This window comes from Cajanus cajan, chromosome 9, assembly GCF_000230855.2.
Source record: "Cajanus cajan strain Asha chromosome 9, NIPB_CcT2T_4, whole genome shotgun sequence".
Taxonomy (NCBI): domain Eukaryota; kingdom Viridiplantae; phylum Streptophyta; class Magnoliopsida; order Fabales; family Fabaceae; genus Cajanus; species Cajanus cajan.
The window spans coordinates 29521110-29540586 of NC_138525.1; the positions used below are offsets into that span (position 1 = coordinate 29521110).

At 30.8% G+C, this 19477-nt stretch overlaps 2 protein-coding genes across 2 annotated transcripts; one reads left to right on the forward strand and one right to left on the reverse strand.

Annotated features, from left to right (window-relative positions):
- Positions 1 to 2309: 2309 nt before the first annotated feature.
- On the reverse strand, positions 2310 to 9055 carry YUC6 (Flavin-binding monooxygenase family protein). The gene is made up of 4 exons (XM_083063643.1): positions 7668 to 9055; positions 5712 to 5960; positions 4236 to 4358; positions 2310 to 3233 (listed from the first exon to the last, which is right to left on the reverse strand). The coding sequence occupies exons 1-4, from the start codon at positions 8358 to 8360 to the stop codon at positions 3006 to 3008; spliced, it is 1293 nt and encodes a 430-aa protein (XP_082919769.1). The 5' UTR covers positions 8361 to 9055; the 3' UTR covers positions 2310 to 3005.
- A 9245-nt stretch (positions 9056 to 18300) lies between these two features.
- LOC145952068 (uncharacterized) lies at positions 18301 to 19220 on the forward strand. The gene is made up of 4 exons (XM_083064288.1): positions 18301 to 18375; positions 18493 to 18658; positions 18772 to 19074; positions 19189 to 19220. The coding sequence occupies exons 1-4, from the start codon at positions 18301 to 18303 to the stop codon at positions 19218 to 19220; spliced, it is 576 nt and encodes a 191-aa protein (XP_082920414.1).
- Positions 19221 to 19477: the final 257 nt, after the last annotated feature.

Genomic DNA, 19477 nt, shown 5'->3' on the forward strand with positions numbered 1-19477 from the left:
CAAACTAATTTAATAAGGTTAATAATTAACTTTTTAATATGATATCAAAAATTATCCCAATAATTAATTATTTTTTAACCAACCACTCATAAATGTCTAATTTTATGATAAGAACAATATAAAATATATAAGTAGAGAATAAACGTTATCTTACAAACCGATTTTTTAAAATTGAGTTAAACTCCAATTTCACTTCTTAAGATATCTCTCCTTTTTCTTTTAACCAAAAACAATTACTTTATTATTTTTTTTATCTATTTCTTTTCTGTACTTATTTTTTCTCCCCTAAACAAAAGTTTTTTTTTTTTTTTTCATCCATGGAGGGTAATTCTTATTTGAAGGCGATGAAAGAGATAAAAGAAAAGAAAAGAAAAGAAAAAGTTTTGGAAGAGTGGGTCATATATTGAAATGACAATTGAGTTATGCAAAATTTGTGGTAAAATAGAAGTTGGGCCCTGAAAATTAACGGTGGCTGGCTTATATGAGAAACACATTTTTGGGTTGTGTCAACATGTCCTATAAAAGGGATAGACACCATCATACATCGTCGATTCCGCAATCTCAGAATTGACAGTTAATTTGACACATGATTTATGTTCACAACATACTAATGCTGCTATATATATATATATATATATATATATATATATATATATAGTTTTCATTTTTTCTTATATATTATTATTAGCATTACATAAACATTTGAAATCAAATAAGTCGCCACTGATCACTAGCTACAGATTAATCCGTACAATTTTTCTCCACTACCACTTAACAGGTGGGGTTGTGTTGTACACTGCTATCTTTATGCCTGAAGCATACCCTGGTGGAAATAGATACTCTCATGTGAAAAATTAATAAATGGATTATTATATTTGTACATTTAATTTTTCTTCCACTTTGGTTTCATTCTATTTCTTTTTTTCTTTTGTCTCTTTCTTTATTTGTTATTATAAAAAAAAGAAGTTAAATGTAGGTTTAAAGTAATAGCTTTTATGCAACTATTCCTTTAAATCTCAATTCTAAAATAAACATATTTTTTTAATAAAATATAAGTTTAATTAGTCTTTTGATCTCTATAGTTTTATTAATTTTATCATTAAATTTCTATAATTAAAAATATTTCATTTTAATTTCTATACATATATACTATTTGATTTCATTTTAGTGTTAATAGTTATAAATTTTATATCTTTTATTATCTATAGACAACAATGAATAAAAGAAAACAAAAATTAATATATAAAAAAATAAAATATAATATTTTTAACTATAAAAAAACATATAAAAGATAAAAATTATAATTATCAACAGGATAATTAAACCTTAAATTTATTAGTGGACTAAGATATCTTATCTTATATAATAAGAGGAGAGATCCTTTTACTCCAGAAGTAAGTCTATCTAGACTTACTCCGTTTAATATATAATTCATGTTTTACATCAAATTTCAACAATCCAACCGTTCAATTTAAAGTTTTTAATGCATAGATCAAATCTGCAAATTTTTAGAAAATTTAAAAATCATTTGATACTTCATTTCATTAATTCAAATTGACGGATAATCATAAAATCATTTTATACATTGATTTGAATTAATAAAATGAAGTATCAAATGATTTTTAAATTTTCTAAAAATTTACAGATTTGATCTACGCATTAAGAACTTTAAATTAAACGATTAGATCGTTAAAAATTGATATAGAACATGAGTTATTGAACGGATAGACTTATTCCTAGAGTAAAAAGATTCCTACTCATAATAATGAAGTTACTACAAAAGATTCATTCTCACTTTGGTAAAGGGGGAAGTTATAGCTATTGAATAAGTTATAATTAAATATGGTGTAATGTTTTTATGTTGTAAGTTATAAACATTACACCATATTTAGTTATATATTTTTATTATTATACAGACATCTTTAAAATATTCTTTTAAAATTAAAAAAAAAAGTTATAAAAATGAAACTCTAGTTTTAATTAAAAAATTCATAAAATTATCCCATCATTATTGTTGTATAAAAAGTCCCAATAATCATTTTATTTGAGTGAATTCTTACCAACCGAGTTAACACTTAATTTAATGAAGTTGGTGTGAGAGGGGAATAGTAATAAATGTAAATGACAATTCGACTGTAATTCCCTGCAACTTTGGCAGTCTTCAATTTCACATTCTTAAATTAGTTTCCATGGAAAAGCTAGAGGGTGGTCCTAACTCATAACTCCCACTTGGAACCGAAATCATTTGCATAACGAAAATGCATGGAAAGTAGTAACCAAACAAGGAACATGATCTTGCACAGTACCTCTCCATCCCAAACCAAGCAAGATTTGCTTTCCTAACTATTCTCTTTATTTTAAAGTTTACAAAAAATAACAAAAGAAAAAACCTGAACCTATGAAGCACATTCATGTCTCAAAGGGGCATCAAAAGATCACCAAAATCTCATACTATATTCTATATTTAAAAAATAAAAATAAAAAATCCATTTGGTTAAACCACAATCACATATCAAGCACTAGCTCTAGAGGGTTTCTTCTTCAACCCCTTCCTCTTTTCTCAGTCACTTTGGCTCTCTAGAAAGTCAAACCTACATATATAAGGGGAAAAAATTGCACTGTACAATATGTATAGAGAACCAAGGTTGAAAGAAAAAAAAATAAAAACTGCCCCTCCCTAGCACCCATCTTTCCTTCAATTTCTATTCAACATGTCATTCTCAAAGTTGATAGGTGAATCCATCAAAAGGGCACCACAATGGGAAATTTTCCCCCACCAAAATTTCCATTCTTTTTTGTCCACTTTTCTGTATATGGATTGGAGGAGAACACAACACATTACACACTCTTAATTTGGCACTAGCTATTGCCCTAGCTAGCATTGCATTGTGCACATGTGTGATGGCACCACAAAAATCAACCCCCATCTCCATTCATGTGTAAATTAACATGAATCTCTTCTCTATAACCTCTAATTTGGCCAATTAATGAAGCCATGTTGATGATCATGAATTGGATTGTGGCACATTAAGTGAGAGAGAAAAAGCAGTACTATGCTTTGCCTCAGCTTTCCAACACCGTTCAATGTCTTCAGCTATTCTCCTTGCATCAAGGGATGTACCCATTAGGCCACGTTTGGTGAAACCAACTGCATAAAGACCATTCTCACCCTTCCATCCATTTGGAAATGGCTTCGTAGGGAACCCATCTTCCTTAGAGAACATATCCTCTTCCTGCACATTCCAATAATCACGTTAGTTTTCTTCTCTTGCTTTATATCATTTTCAGAATTCATGATAGAGTCTCTTTATTCTCATGTGCGTTTTACCCGTTCACAACCGTTCAATTTCATTCATTAGATCAAATATATAAATTTTAGTTTGCATAATCATAATTTTATAACTTGTTTTTTAAATTCATAATTTATGAAATTTATTAGATATTTATTTCAAAATGCTTACAAGCAGAAAAAAAATTCAAAATAGATTCAGTTTCTCTCATAAATTAAAATAAACTTATACACCCTAGATTTTAAAAAATAGATATACGAGATTTTTTAAAAAAATTTAGTGCATCAGTCGATTTTAACTTAAAATAAAAAGAATAACCTATTTTTATTTTCTTTTCTTTTAACTATTTATAAAAGAATTTAGGATTTAATCGTGAAATTTTGGCGTAAAAGTTTTACACTGTCAACCGATAAAAAAAAAATCAATGTTAATATGTCTCTAAAGATAGTTTTTTTTAGATCTTGGTAAAATTTAGTTGTTATATTTTATAAAAATAAATAAAATTATTATATTTATTATTTATGATTAAGTGACAGTAACTGTTTGGACATATTTTTTTTCAAAAATTTATCTAAGCATAGACAAAGTAATCATTTAAAATTTATTTGATAGTGAAAACATAACTTTCCTTTATTTTTCAACCAGTAAAAAAAATACTTTGTGCTTCCATTGATAGAAAAAAAAATATTAATGGGTAGTTGATATTAATGGAATGGCCAGCTGATTTTTTGTGTACACATTATGTTTTTCTTTATACATTTTATACTTAAAAAGTACGATTGTGAAAAATATTAAACTACGATAAAAGAGTATAGAAGTTGTTTTTATATATAAAAAAAAATAGAAATCTAAAATTGGAATAATTTCCTTTATATAATGTTAAGATGATTGAAGTAAAGATAATAAAAGGAAGAGGAGGAATTTATGGTATTCATATATATATACCTTTAACCAATAGGGCACATTGCTTTTGTAGCCAGTTGCCAATATAATAGCATCAAAATTCTCAGTTCTTCCATCGACAAATTCAACTGTATAACGTTTTAACCGCTTGATGCCTGGTCGTACCTGCACCAAAAATATTGTGTTGCCATGCTCAGTGGAGATGTTCAAACAAAACAATCTAATGAAAATAATTACGCTCCCCAACAACATGATTGAAATAATAATGATAATTCTTTTGTCCATTAGCTTTTGTTATAAAACGTACCTTGTGATTTGATTTGATTGAAAATGTTGCAAATCAAAAAACAAAGGCGGAAAACATTTATGTAGGGGTCTTTTCATTTCATTGTGAATATGTAAGTTGTGTGCTTCACCAAAAGCAAATTAAAAAGGCCACTTGACAATAATTTTAAGGAAAAAACCATGGATTGCGGTTATATATGACGGCACCGAAATATGATCTTATGATATATTACAAACTAACTTTCTTGTCGTTATTTAAATTCTGATGGCTCAAGAAAAAGAATGGTCGTTAATATACAATCTAGTCTCTATCAAAGTTACAGTTTGTGTTTTTTTGTCCTTAAAACTTTTCTCAATTCAAGTTTCTCTTTTAAGTAATAAAATTATGCATAAGTTAATTTCATAAACTTATTGTTAGCAACATCATACTTTAAGGGGTCGATTTACATAAACTCGCAAAGAAAAAGTAAGTTAATGTACACTTTAGTCCTTAAAAATGACATGGGCTGTTACCTGTTATGAATTCTAAAAGTATTCATCTGTGTAAATTAATTCTTCAAAAGTGTTTAAATAACATTTCAAAAGTTAATTACCCAAACTTATTAGCAAGTTGATACTTTAAGGGATCCAATTAAAACATGTTAATGTGCAATTTAAAAATGACGCGTTATATATGGATCCTTCAAAAGTATATTATTTCAATTCAATTCAGTCCATATTATACCAAGATGAACAAAAGCAGCCGTATAGTTACTTCTTTCTATGACCAAATTGTATACTAATTCAATTCAATTAGTAGTTAAGACAACACAATATATTGTCATCCTGAACCACTAAATTACATAGTAACCCAATTAAGATCTTTATGATGATTCCAAAACATTGGAATTTGCCCACTCAAAAGTAAACGATGTATGAAAAAAGAAAGTGTTTTGATTTACATTGAGCCTATTTAGATATAAGTAAAAGTATTCTTTGAGAGTTGTTTTACTACAAACAAATAAATAGTATTTTTTCGTAAAAAAAAAAGACCCTAAAAAATACTTCTGAACTTATATTTAAACAGACTAAGACTTTTATAAAAATTCCTTATATATAACTCAATTTAAATTGAAGATTATGAAGCAAACTCTTATTATTGTTGTCACTTGACATTGTTAATTTGTGAGAGATGAAGTGAAGGGTTATTGAATGATGAAAAGTTGAAGTTGATTTGATAAAAAGGGGAAGTACCTTTATGTGTCCACTTTTAATCTTGGCAAGGGTACCCACGTCCAGCACTGGTGTCTTTCCGGACAGGTTTTTGAGTTGAAGGGGACCCAACCTTGGCCGGTCCAATCCGAACCGAGCCGTGTCACCAAGCATGAGCCATGACACTATCAGCAGGAACCGGTCCACGAACCGAATTGGAAACCACTTCAGCAACCACATGGACAACCCAAAAGTTGATTTTCCCAGCATCTCTCGTGGTAAGATATGTACCTTCATGCCCCCATAAAAGAATTTATAAAGTTATTCATATGGATAATCTCTTTAGGAATGCAGTGTGTTGCACTAATCCAAAAAAGAGAGAAATAAAAAGATGTTAAATGAGTGTTTATATTGTTGGAGTATCCACGTATTGTAGTTAATTTATCTATCTTATCTTATGCATTAGGCACATAAATTGAATGACCAAATATTTAGTTATTATATTAATTCCATTTTATTCTTTGAGTCTCTTTAATATGTAAAAATGATGTAGGTAGATATTCTAACCTATTTGACACCTATAGGGAGAGAAAAAAAATGAATCAAATTGTATATACAATACTCCTATAAACACCCATAATACCCATTTGACACCTATAAAAGTAAGACAGAAAAAAGAAAATTATATATATGATAAGTGATATGATATGATATGATAGAAAGAGAAGAATAGAAAATAATAATAGGTATAGAAAACACATAAAATTGTTGAGTGTTCACATATAAATACTCTTGTATATACATAATAATGTGATGGAAGAATACATTGAAATAAATGATAAATGTTAATAAGATGTTTAGGATAGAAGAGTATTCACACTTCCCATGTAATCTATACACACATTGGTACATAAGGATAGTAAAGGTATATATATTATATAAAAGAATTAGTTGAAATATGAAACGTGTGGGGAGAGTATCTAAGTATTTCCCCATCATAACAGCTAAGAGTTTTAGTATGTTGTGTGAAGGGATACAGCTTCAAAAGAAGAGTGGAAGAAAAAGGAGAAAAAGGTATATAGGAGCTGATGTACTTTAGCCCTTGGTAGGCCTTAACTGTTTGCAGGCCATACTCTAATCTAAATATGTAATGGGAAAAAGAGTATCTCTTTTGCTACGAAAATAATCATGGGAAGGAAAAAGAAGGGAAGAAAAGCAACTGGGTATGGAAAATCACTGGCCATCTTATATGCTTCTTCTATCCCACGATGCGCACGCTTGAGAATCCCAAGAAAAGTTAAATATCATCATTTTATATATTATTATTGTTGTTATTATTAAGGGGTGCTCTCAAGATGAAAATTTATTTAATACATACCTACCCAATTCTCAATCATATTTCATGAACGGAACATGAAGCTATATGTTATATGCAAGCATAGGCAAGGTGGTTTGGTTACTTGCATATTATGTTATGCCTCACAAATACCACCTTTTTTTTTCCCTATAATTAATTTCTTTTTTCAGAATGAACAGAATAACAAGCCTCGCAATTCCCGTGTTTGTAATGACAACATAGTGATTAGTGACATGGAATTTCGATTCAAGAGCTTTTGAACAGTATACCATATTTTTCCTCTATCAGAAAGTCAAAACTCTTGTACGAGGTGGCAAGGAAATAAAAACTCCCATCTGGGTTTTACATACCAAGCAACCCATATTCAAAATTCGACAAAACCCATTAAAGAAAAAAAGGCAAAAGCTGGTGATTTGTTTTAGCCTTGTTCATGTTAAATCAACGATTCCAAAACAGGAGGGACGTGTAAACTTTTAACCAAAACCCACAACTTTACATAGAAAAATGAGATACCAAATTTAAATACAGTTCTTCATGTATAAAAGCTTAAAACAGACTCTCAAAAATACTTCTATATCTAAAATTAGAATTTTGCACATTTAATGAAATAAAAGGGAGAAAGATAGAGAGGGAGTTCTTACTGTATCTCTAACCACAAGAGAAGGAGTAGCATTATGGTTGCAAAGATCCAAGCAAACTTCCATCCCAGAATTCCCACACCCAACCACCAACACCCTCTTCCCTCTAAACTCCTCTCCACTCTTGTAAAAGCTTGTGTGCTTTATTGTCCCAGCAAACTCCCCCATTCCCTCAATATTGGGCACCACAGCCTCTGCATTCTCCCCAGTGGCCACAATCAGCCACCTGCACACAAATTCTGTCACTAATTCTTTCTTACCTGAGCTCCTCACCCTCCAGAAGCCGAGGGTGTGGTCGAACTCCGCCCGGCGAACCGTCTCGCCGAACCGAGGGCGAATGTCGAATCGCCGGGCGTAGCTCTCCAAGTAGTCTACGAACTGCTGCTTGGTGGGGTACTTGGGGAAGTCGGAGGGGAATCCCATCAAGGGAAGCTCGCAGAATTGCTTTGGCAAGTGAAGGTGGAGGCGATCATAGGTCTTTAGCTGCCACAAAGATGCTATGCAGTTGGATCTCTCTAGGATTAGGCTTGGCACTCCTTTCTCCTTTAGGTGTGCTGCTGTTGCAAGCCCTGATGGCCCTGCTCCCACTATCACTGCCCCTGGCACCCACACACATCTCTCACTACCCCTCATCTTCTCTATCATTAAAGGGTCATGTGCTTGCTTCCCTTCTAGCTCCCTCAACCAATACTCCATCAAAGAATGCAATGAAGAGCAATACTAAATGGATCTCACTATCTCAAAAGATTAGTCTCTCAGGATATATATATATATCTTGGGTTCAATTCAACCACTGTAAATGGATCTCAGTATTTCCAAAGATTAATCTTTGATTGTCAGCTTGAGTGGTGAGTTCAATCACTGTAATGGATCTTAGTATCTCGAGAAATTAATTAGTCTAGAACATATCTTGAACTCAACCGCTCAATATGTCGAGGGATTAATTAGTCTCAGACTATCGGTTGGACTCATTAGAAACAACGTGGTTTCTGTAAATGAATCTTAGTATCTCGAGAGATTAGTTTCTGGCTCTGGATTAAGGAACAAAGTGGAGTGGAGTGGAGGCTATGTTTCAACACAATTGGGGGGCAAAAGTGAAAGTGAAAGCTCTATGTATGAGGATTTTTGGGGGTGTGGGGAGGATTGGGATTGTGAACAAGTTTCTTGAGTTTTGGAGGGGATTGAGAAGGGTGGTATCCACTATTGTGCAAAATGGAAAAGAAAGAATAGGGAAAGAAAAATAAACTTTGTGTGTGTTTGTGTTGAATGGAGGAGGGTTAAGCTGAAGGATGAGCACCAACTACGGGGCAAAATCAGCATTCATCACAGAGAGAGACTGAGAAGGATGGTGATATCTCTCTTTGTATGTGTGTGAACATATATATATTCCTATTCTGCTCGTTCGAGAATTTATATGAGCCAAAGCAACAAGTGGTAAAATGAGGAACAACACTTGTGGGGACATCACATTATAATTAATAATGTTATCGTATTAGTATTTTTAACTATATGCTAGTTAATTAAACGCGCATAAAATTACGAGCATGTGAATGAAGATGGAAAGTTCAGAATTCGTAACACATATTATGTAGGGGTTTGAAATTGCGGGGGGACATATATTACTGCAAATAATTCGTATGAAGACTTGAGTTAGTTTAAAAATCCAAGAATGATATGCATTATAGGTAAAATTAGCAGAGAAGATAGCTGGTACGTGATCATTCGCATTGGACATTGTGGAGCAGCTCAACATGGACCTGGTGGAGCATGAATTGTGTCCAAGATGTCATCCACATTAGTGGGACATTTTCAAATGAGTTTAAATATTAATAGTATTTGAATTAATATTAATATATATATATAGATGGAGTTATAATTATAGCGGTGTAACTTTTATTAAGTATTACACCACTCAATAACTTTATATTAAATATGAATTTTGTAAATCCAACTCTTAGATTAAAAGTTCTTTATTCTTAGATTATATATACAAAATTTTATATTAATTCAAGATGATTTGATATTTCATTTTTATAAGATAAAATTGACATAATATATTCATTTTAAAATACACTAAATTATGAACACTTTAATTACATTCAAGTTGTTGTTCAATTTTAACAAAATTTGATATACACGTATAAAGTGATATGAACTTTTAATCTAACGGTTGAATTTACAAAATTCATAATTAATATAAAATTATTGAACGGTATAATACTTAGTAAAAATTTTACCGGTATAATTATAACTCCCTCATATATATATATATATATATATATATATATATATATATATATATATATATATATATATATATATATATATATATATATAGTTTACACTCACCCTCATTGTAAAACTTTCATTGTTATAATATGGACCACGTATTGCCTTCTCTACGTATAGGCAATACATAATTAGGTTATCGTATACACTACAACAAAATTCACTTTTACCGACAATTATTTACCGGCAATAAATTAATTGTCTTTGTTTTATTATTTAATAAAAGTATTAGTGACTAATATATAATGGTCACTAAAAATATATTTATATTACACCAAAATTTATTATTAGCGACAATTATTTTAAGAAAAACTTTAGTCCCACATCGACTATAAAAATAAGATAACTAAAGAGTATATAAATAAATAATAACTCTCACCTTACAAGTTTGTTATATAGGATTGTGTTAGACCTATAACTTATTATTCTAAATTAGTATGATATATATATATATATATATATATATATATATATATATATATATATATATATATATATATATTAGAAGACAACCTTCATCTTAAAGTCTCACATCAACTATAAATAAGGTAATTAAAAAGAATATATAAGTAGAAAGATAACTCTCATCTTACAAGTCCCACATCAACTAGAGATAAAGTAATTATTTATTTTTACTCATCTTACAAGTCCCACATCGACTAGAAAGTAAAAAATGTTATAAAAAGATATACACTTTTTTCGACCATTATAAAGGTTTTTACCAGCATTTTGAATAATTGCCGCTAAATGTTTTAGCGACACTGCATACAATGGCTAATGTAAAAATGCCGGTAAAAGATTTTGTAACAATTTTTATTGCCACTAAAAATCATATTAAATGCCACTAAAAGTCTATTTTATTGTAGTGATAGTAGCATGAAAAAGTTATTTTGTGTCTCCATAATTTTTTTAAAAATAAGGGGTAGTTATTATTTTTTAAAAAGTAATTATTATTTTGGTTATACATTTTTTTTTATTTTATCCTTAAATATATATCAGTGAAAAAAATTAGAATACAAATATAGGAGTATAATTATCTTTGAAAAAAATAGACATTAAAAAATATATTCTCTTTATATATTGTTATAAATAATTTTAAAATAACCAATTAACATTAAATGCGAACATATAGATTTTTATATTTGAATTTGATTTTTATTTGTTATGAACAATTTTTTATACTATTTTATACTAAAATATTGACACTGTAGGGATTTGTGTCATTTAATTAAGTTATTCAAGTTTTATATCCTTACATTGGATATAAAATAAATTATATTAAAAAGAAAATATGTACACTCACAATTTTTAATAGCAATTAATCACTGTTTTTTATCATGAATATTTTATATTAATACCATAGTTGCTAAAAAAATATACTTACATGTCATGTGGTTGACTATATATACTAACTAGCTAGCTAATCCAAAAAGTTATTTCTTTAATGACATGATAATATAATTAAAATTATTTTTAATTTCTGGCAATGATTCTTTGAAGCAAGCCTTCGGCCTAGTGGTCAACCACTTGGAGTAAGTGTTGTCCCTTATGTGATGTGATTCGATTGTGAACACGAAGCATATTTAGAAAAGGGTAATAGTACACTCTCTTGAAAGAAATATTAATTCTTAATCTCATTTATTTTCAATTTTAAAAATCATATTCTCCTCTTAAAAAAATGAAAGGATAATTTAGTTGAAAGAGTTATGTTTCGATATGTTTAAAAGTCTCACATAGCTTAGAAGTCGAGATTAAGGGTAATTTATAATTATCCTCCCTCTTTAATCCACCAAGACGTCTTTTAAATGACAAAATCGTGACCGCTCAATGAGTGTTAAAGTGGATAATACCTTGGATGCGGTGACCCTAATAATGACAACAGACTTACAATAGGAATAAGTTATATTTTAATAAATCTTTAAAGGTGTGAGCAACAACGAATAAGTACTTGATTAAAATAAATCTATTAAGGTATTGGATAACTAACTTATTTGAAATCTCATATAAAAAATTCTTATGTAATAATAACTTATGTTATAAATATTTAAAATTAAATAAGTTGTTATATTTAGATATATATGTTGAAAAATACTTATATAATTTTAAAGTCTTTGGATATATTAATATTTAATTACTTATAAGATATTATTTCATTTTTAAATTTTAAACATATCAAATTAAATTTTGACTAAAAGTAAAATAAAATATAAAAAGTAACTAAATAAATTTTAAAAATGACATTATACATCACAATAACATTAAAAATGAAAAAAAAATCACTAGTCACTATTCACCTAATTTTAATTCAAAAAAAAATTATAATAAAATAGGAGAAGTAAATTTTATATGTATAATCTTGATTAAAAATTAAGAGCTAGTCATAATTTTGAAAAATTAAAAATTAATTCTATATATTTTATAAAATAATGATTAAAAAATATTGTATAAATGTTAACAACAAAATTATTTCATGTGTTATTTTTGAGAAAAAATAAGTTATAATTTTTTTTTATAATAGGAGAGTGTGAATTTTAGAGGGAAGAGATAGAAAAAAAATTATAGGAGAATAGAAAAAATATAGAGAAGCAAAAAACTTTTGGAGAGAGGAAAAAAAGCTTTTAGAGTGAATAATAAAAAAATATATAAATCTGAATATTAGTGCAAGGATAAAAAATAAAAATAAAAATTTACATCATTAACAAGATTTAGACTTGGATATTTTTCAATAAGTTTTCGCATATGTTAAGTAATAAATTATATTGGATACTTTATTTAAATAAGTTCAAAAAATTTATGAACTACTCATAAAATATTTTATAAGTTTGTCCAAATACTCTTATAAACATTTATAAAATAAGATATGTATAAATAAGTTATTCATAAACTCTTTCAAATGGGGTCTAAGTAAATAATTTAATTATCAAATGAGTTTTTAATTATTTTATAAACAATTATACATAATTATTTTATATACATGTTATTATTTTTAAGGGAAAATTAGGTTAAATTGTCTTAATGTATAAGTTACTTTTCATAAGTCATCTTAAAGACTTTATTGAAATAAATTGAAGAAAAGACGCATTGGACCGTTTGTTTGAATTATTTTTTCAACAAATGTTTTATTAATAAAAAGAAAAAGTAATTTTATGTTTTTTTTTAATGTGTCTGTCCAAATTACTTATTTAAAAATAATAATTTTTCTGTTTCAAAGAAGCATATCTATATATTTTTCTTAAAAGAATTTTTTTTTATTTAAAAAAAGTACTTTTTTTTAGTTTAAATAAACTAGTTCTCGATAAACAAAATTGTAATTTGGGACATGAGACATAATTTGAAAAAATCGCGAAAGTACGAGAAATAAATGCAAGTAATTTTCCTAGATTTGCAACGTAAATATTTTTACAATATAAACTAATTAAAAATCATCCTATATATATTTCAAAAATATTAAAAATTCAACAATTTTATCATAATACACCACAAATTATGATTAGCAGATTGTATAAATAACTTTTATTATCAATAAATTTTATTGAATTTAAGTTTTATATTTCCACTCAAATCATATTTTAGATATCTATAATTAAGTTTTATAGGGGAAGATAAGAACTGAGAACTCTTTAGTTCATATTAAGAATCAACTAAATAAGCGAGTATACATTATGGGAGGCATGATGATGATTGTTGGACCTACCACATGGACTCATGTCCAATAAAGTTAGTATAAATAAACATAACATCTAGAGAAAGAAGGCAGGTTATTTAACATTTATTACGACATTAATTGCATTAATTAAGAGAAATCGAGGATTGACTTAGACATACGAGTATCCTTTTGTAGATACCCCTCTTTATCTCTTTAGGATAGGTATGCTTGACAAATAGTTAGGAGAACAAAGACAAAGAAGATGAAAGACGAAGAAAGAGGAGAAATCACTAATGTATCCCTCTTTATATTATTTATGATAAACTTTACACAATAGAAATCAAATTCAACTATGTTATCCATTATTGATTAATTGTGTATATAAATTTTGAATATCCATCATAATTACAATAAAAGAATCATAACTTGAACAATTATGTATATATTATTTCGATCTCTACAATTAGGATGACTCTAAGAGCAACTCCAATGGGAGTTGCTTGTCCTATGAAGCAACTCAAGCCCCGGTTTCTTATCAATGGAGGACTCTGATGTGGCAACATGAGTTGCTTGAAGAAGAGAGAGAGTTGCTTCTTCAAGCAACCGTTCCTTGCAAGATTTCAAGCAAATCTTATTGAACATATTTGGGAACGTTTCGGAAATAATAATGATGAAAATTAATTTTGTATAATGTCTATGTATTTATTATTATTTTATTTTATTTTTAGTATCTACTTATTGTGTATTTTTTCTCGTAATTTATTTTCTTTCATTATAGTACAATACCCTTTTTAATAAAAATTTAAAATTGGTTCATAAATGACTAGAAAAAAAAATTCTAAAAGTTGAATTTCTTAAAGTTTCTTACCATTGGAGTAAATTTGTGTTTGAGTTGCTTAATACTGACATGGCACACTCGGGATTACTTTTTTCATTTTTCAATGCATAAAACAACTCAAATGAGTTGCTTCCATTGGAGATGCCCTAATTGTTTAATAATGTATATTAATTGATATCAATAATAAATTATTCATCTATGAAATAATTAAAATACTTTTATTAATAATAATAATAATAATAAACGATGTGGTGATTTTAGTATGAAAGATAAGTTTTTAATTATTTTTTTATTTGGTATGTAGAAATCAAATTTAATTAACACTAAGGAGACATTTAGTATGCATAATATTTTTAAATTTCTAGGAATCTTAAAGTACGAATCTTATTTTCCTATGTTTGATAATTATTATAAAATAAAAAAAAAGATTCCCAAGAATGTAGTTTCTCAAAAATCATTATTATCCTACTTTCTCACAAAAGTATTATCATGAAGGGGTGAAAATTCAACTTTTCTGAGTTAAGGGGAAAGTTTAATGCATATAAAAAGACAACAATATCCCTTTTTAAAATAGAGAAAATCTCCTTCATTCTTTCTTTCCTTCTATTAATTCTCTATCTCTCTCTCACTCTCACTCCCCCTCTCTTCCTCTCTCCCTCTATAACACCCCGATTTTCATAAATTATATTAAAGATATTTTAGAAATTATTTTTATATTTAAATGTATTTATTTTAGAATTTTGATATTATTTAATTAATTATATGAACTCTATTTTATTTATGAAACATGATTTGTTATTATCATTTTAATTAGAAAAGCAAGAGACATTTTATAAATTGTATTTCATTAATGTGTACGCTTATGTATATGTTGATTATTAAAGAGGGAGTATGTTTTAACTATTATTTACTTTTATGAGAAAGGAAGGAAAGGGCGTTTTGGTAAATGATTTATTTTATTATTATTAATATTAATATTATTATTTATTTTAAGAAAGAAGTTATCAGGAGTTAGGAAGTTACCTGACTTTATTTTCCTTTCTATGCTCTCTGAAGATCAAGGAGAATCAAAAGAAGGAGACCAACCAAATTCTGCTCATGCTTCATCTTCTGCTCATCAAGGTAAGGGGGGAGTGAGAAACCTCATCCAGGGGTGTGGGAATAACTGTTGGGTAGCAGGACTGACCCCAATCCCTTGCCTGATGCATGCTTCTAGGAATAGGAAAAATATTAATGTTTTCTATTTTAATGTACGAGTTTTTTGCTGTGTTCGTTGTTGGGTGTGATGCGTGAATGTGTTTAATTTCAAAAATAGATAAGTTTTGATATGAATTAGAGTGTTTTGTGAGTTTTAGTGGGAAACCTTATGAGGAACAATCAGGGATATGATCTCTTGATGAGAATTGAGGTATTTTATGTAAAATTGAGTATGAATTTATGTTCTAGGAGTTATTTAAAGGATTTTTACTGATTGATTCATACGATTACATGTTTGTTGTGAAGAATTGCCTGATTGCGAAGTGTAGGTTCGCACTGAGGTTGTCGAGCACAGTTCTTCGCATCAGGTGCAAATTAATAGTTTTCTAGGAAAATTGAGCTGGGCTCAAGAAAATTAAATCAGGCTCAGGAAAGTTGCTCTTGGCGCAAGAAAGTTACGTCGGGTGTAGGAAAGTCATGCCAAGCGCGTGCGGAGCTGCGATGGGTGGATTTCTTCGCTTTAGGCACGACATTAAATTCACCGGGCGCACTTAGGATGCACCGGGCGTGCTACTCCACTTTTGGTGTGACATCTAATTCGTCGGGCACAAGTTGGGGTGTGCTGGGCATGACCCCTATTGATGTCTACATGTTTCTGGTGTGTTTGGAGGTACGAATTAGATGTGAACTGTCTTGTACTAATTTGATGTGAATTGTATGTTCTTATGAATGTTCTGATAAAGAGGATCCCTATGTGTGTGGCCTTATGAATATGACTATGAGAAATGTGATATGTGAACAAGTGACATGAAACATAATATGATGTGACAAGTGAAATGTTGAGTCAATGAAGTGTGAATGAGTTACATGCATCATGTGCATCTGTGTGATGGGTACGATATGAAGTACATCGTTAGGAAAAACCCTCCTTATGTAACAACTTGGGGGAGTCCTAGGGGATAGCGCGGTTTGATATCTCGATTCTGCCCATTTGTGAGCATGAGACGTAACTTGCACAACATTGCTATCTCGACTAGACCCTAGTAGTACATCCTTCTAGTTGAGAGTGTATGACTAGCTCCCTACATGTACTTATAGACTACCTTAGGTGTGTTGTTTAGGCAACACACCAATAATATGTGATAGGTGACTGGTGCCACATGCATGCATTTATGAGTCGAGTCCATGATATCATTGCATGATGAATGACTGTGTATGTGTTACTATTATACATATAACTTGAATTTGCATCTGATTGATGTGTAGCTATGGTCGTGCTTGTTATGATTTGTGTGTTTGTTGCCTAACTGTTATTTTTTCACCTGAACCTAAGTGAGATGTTTCTCACTCCTAGGCATGGCAATTTAACCCGCCCCTGTGGGTACCCGCCCGAACCCGCCCCGATTTGGATGGGGAAAACCCGTGTTTATCGGGTTCAGGTTCGGGTTCGGATTTTTCCCGATTGATAAAATCGGGGGCGGGGATGTTAATACCAACCCCGCCCCCGCCCCCGCGCCGCTTAATAATATAATTAAAAAATTATTTATATATATATAAACCAAAATTATAAATATTTATATGTAAAAATTTATATTATTTTATTTTTCTTTTATTTTTTTTTAAAATTATTCATATTTATTTAAAAGAAAAAAGAAGAAAAAAAATAGGATAGGGGGTAGGGGCGGGGCAGGGAAACCCGAGCCCCGCCGGGGGCAGGGCGGGGAAACCCGAACCCCGCCGGGGGCATGGATGGGGACCCAAATTTTATCTCCGGTGGGTAACCGGGGCGGGGGCGGGGGCGGTTTAAATTTGCGGGGGTGGGGGCGGGGAACGTATAACCCGCCTCCTCCCCGCCCCGTTGCCATGCCTACTCACTCCCCTATTTACTCTATGTGTATTTTTATTTTGTTGCAGGTGATCATCAGTATGATGATATTCATGATGAGGTTTAAGTCTCATTATGGGGCGTGCTCTGATATGATATGTGACATCGAGGCTTAGTTAAGGCTAGTTTTGGACTTTAGTTTTCTTTCTTTTGTTTTGGAAAACATTTAACTTTATTTCTTTTATAATTTCTGCAAGTGAATTATGATTATGTATGGGAATGTGAATCCTTTACCTCTTTGTTATTTGAGACTTATCTAATTGAGAAAGTTCTTATTCAATCTAAATTTTTGCTTACAATTATTGTATATTATGTTGGGGTAGAGGGTGTCACATTTAGTGGTATTAAAACCTGGTTGATTCAAATCGGACGTGTGTGTCATGTGCTTACCATGATTCTGTTGTGTGCTTTGATAGTATGGTGATGTGTACAGATGGTGTTTGGCTTGTATTATTTGTGTTATATTTAATTGTGTGTACTATTTTCTCAGATTATGGTTGGTAGAAATGATTGTGCTATTTTTTATGCTCTTCAAGCGTTAGCACACGTTGTGAATAATAACAATAGGGTTGGAGCTGCTCCTAACTTGTTGGAGCAATTTCAGTGCAATCGTCCACCTACCTTCAAAGGAGGATATGACCTAGATGATGCTATGATTTGGCTGATGGAGATCGAGAAGATCTTCAATGCCATGGAGTGTCCCCCCACTTAGAAGGTGAAGTTGGCCACCTTCATGTTGACTGCTGATGCCTACTTTTGATGGGAAGGAGTGCTTTAGAGGATGATTGATGGAGGGGTGCACTTGAATTGGGACAACTTCAAGAGGGTCTTCCTTAAGAAGTATTTCTCAAATGATGTGATGGGCTAGAAGGAAGTGGAATTCCTTAAGCCGAAATAAGGGAATGACATAGTGGCAGAGTATGCTACCAAATTTGATGCTTTGGTTCGCTATTATACTCACTACCATGGTAAGGGTGGTGAAAGAGCTAAGTGCATAAAGTTTGTAAATAATTTGCGTCTTGAGGTGAAGAGTGCAAACAACTATCATGAGATCTATCACTTCCCTACTCTGGTCAACAAGTGTAGCATCTATGATTGTGACAACTGTGCACGTGCTGCTTTCTACAAGGGAGCTGGAGGTCCTATGCGTGCTACAATTTTGGTGCTCCGAGTAGGAGTAAACCTTATTCCGCTCCTACTAGGTTCCAAGGGAGTTGATCTGCTACTAGTGGGAGCAAGTCACATGCTGAAGGAAGCAAGCCTTATTCTGGAGGATCTGTTGTGAGTGGCACAGGGAGTGTTGGAGGGTTTGTTTCTACTCCCACAAATCGATATAAGAAGTGTGGACGACGTGGTCACACTAGCTATGAATGTCTTAACAAGGATGTCACATGTTTCAATCGTAATGGAAAGGGTCACATCAGCACCCAGTGTCCTGAACCACCAAGACCACGTGCTGTTGGATCGAGTTTCCAAGCTGAGTGTCTGAAGGCTACTGAAAGAGTATTTACTCTTAGTGGTGTTGAAGCTGCTCGGTCGGAGAATCTAATACAAGGTACTTGTTTCATAGCTGAGACTCCTTTTGTTATACTGTTTGATTCTGGTGCAACTCATTCCTTTATTTCTGTCTCTTGTGTCCAAAAATTGAATTTGCTTATGTCTTATTTAGATTTTGATTTAGTTGTTGAAACCCTTTACTGATGGTCCTGTGACTAAATCTCTAGTGTGTTTGAAATGTCCTTTGATAGTTTTTGATATGCAGTTTCTAGTTGACTTAATCTGTTTGGCTCTTAGTCAATTAGATGTAATTCTTCGTATGGAGTGGTTATCTTCCAATCATGTTGATGGAGGACCATCCTTGGAGCTTCATGTGGGACCCATCACTAGGTCCATGGCTAGGAGATTGGAAGAGTATAGGGGAGCTAACACCCCTAGAGACATGCTTCCCTTGGCTAAGG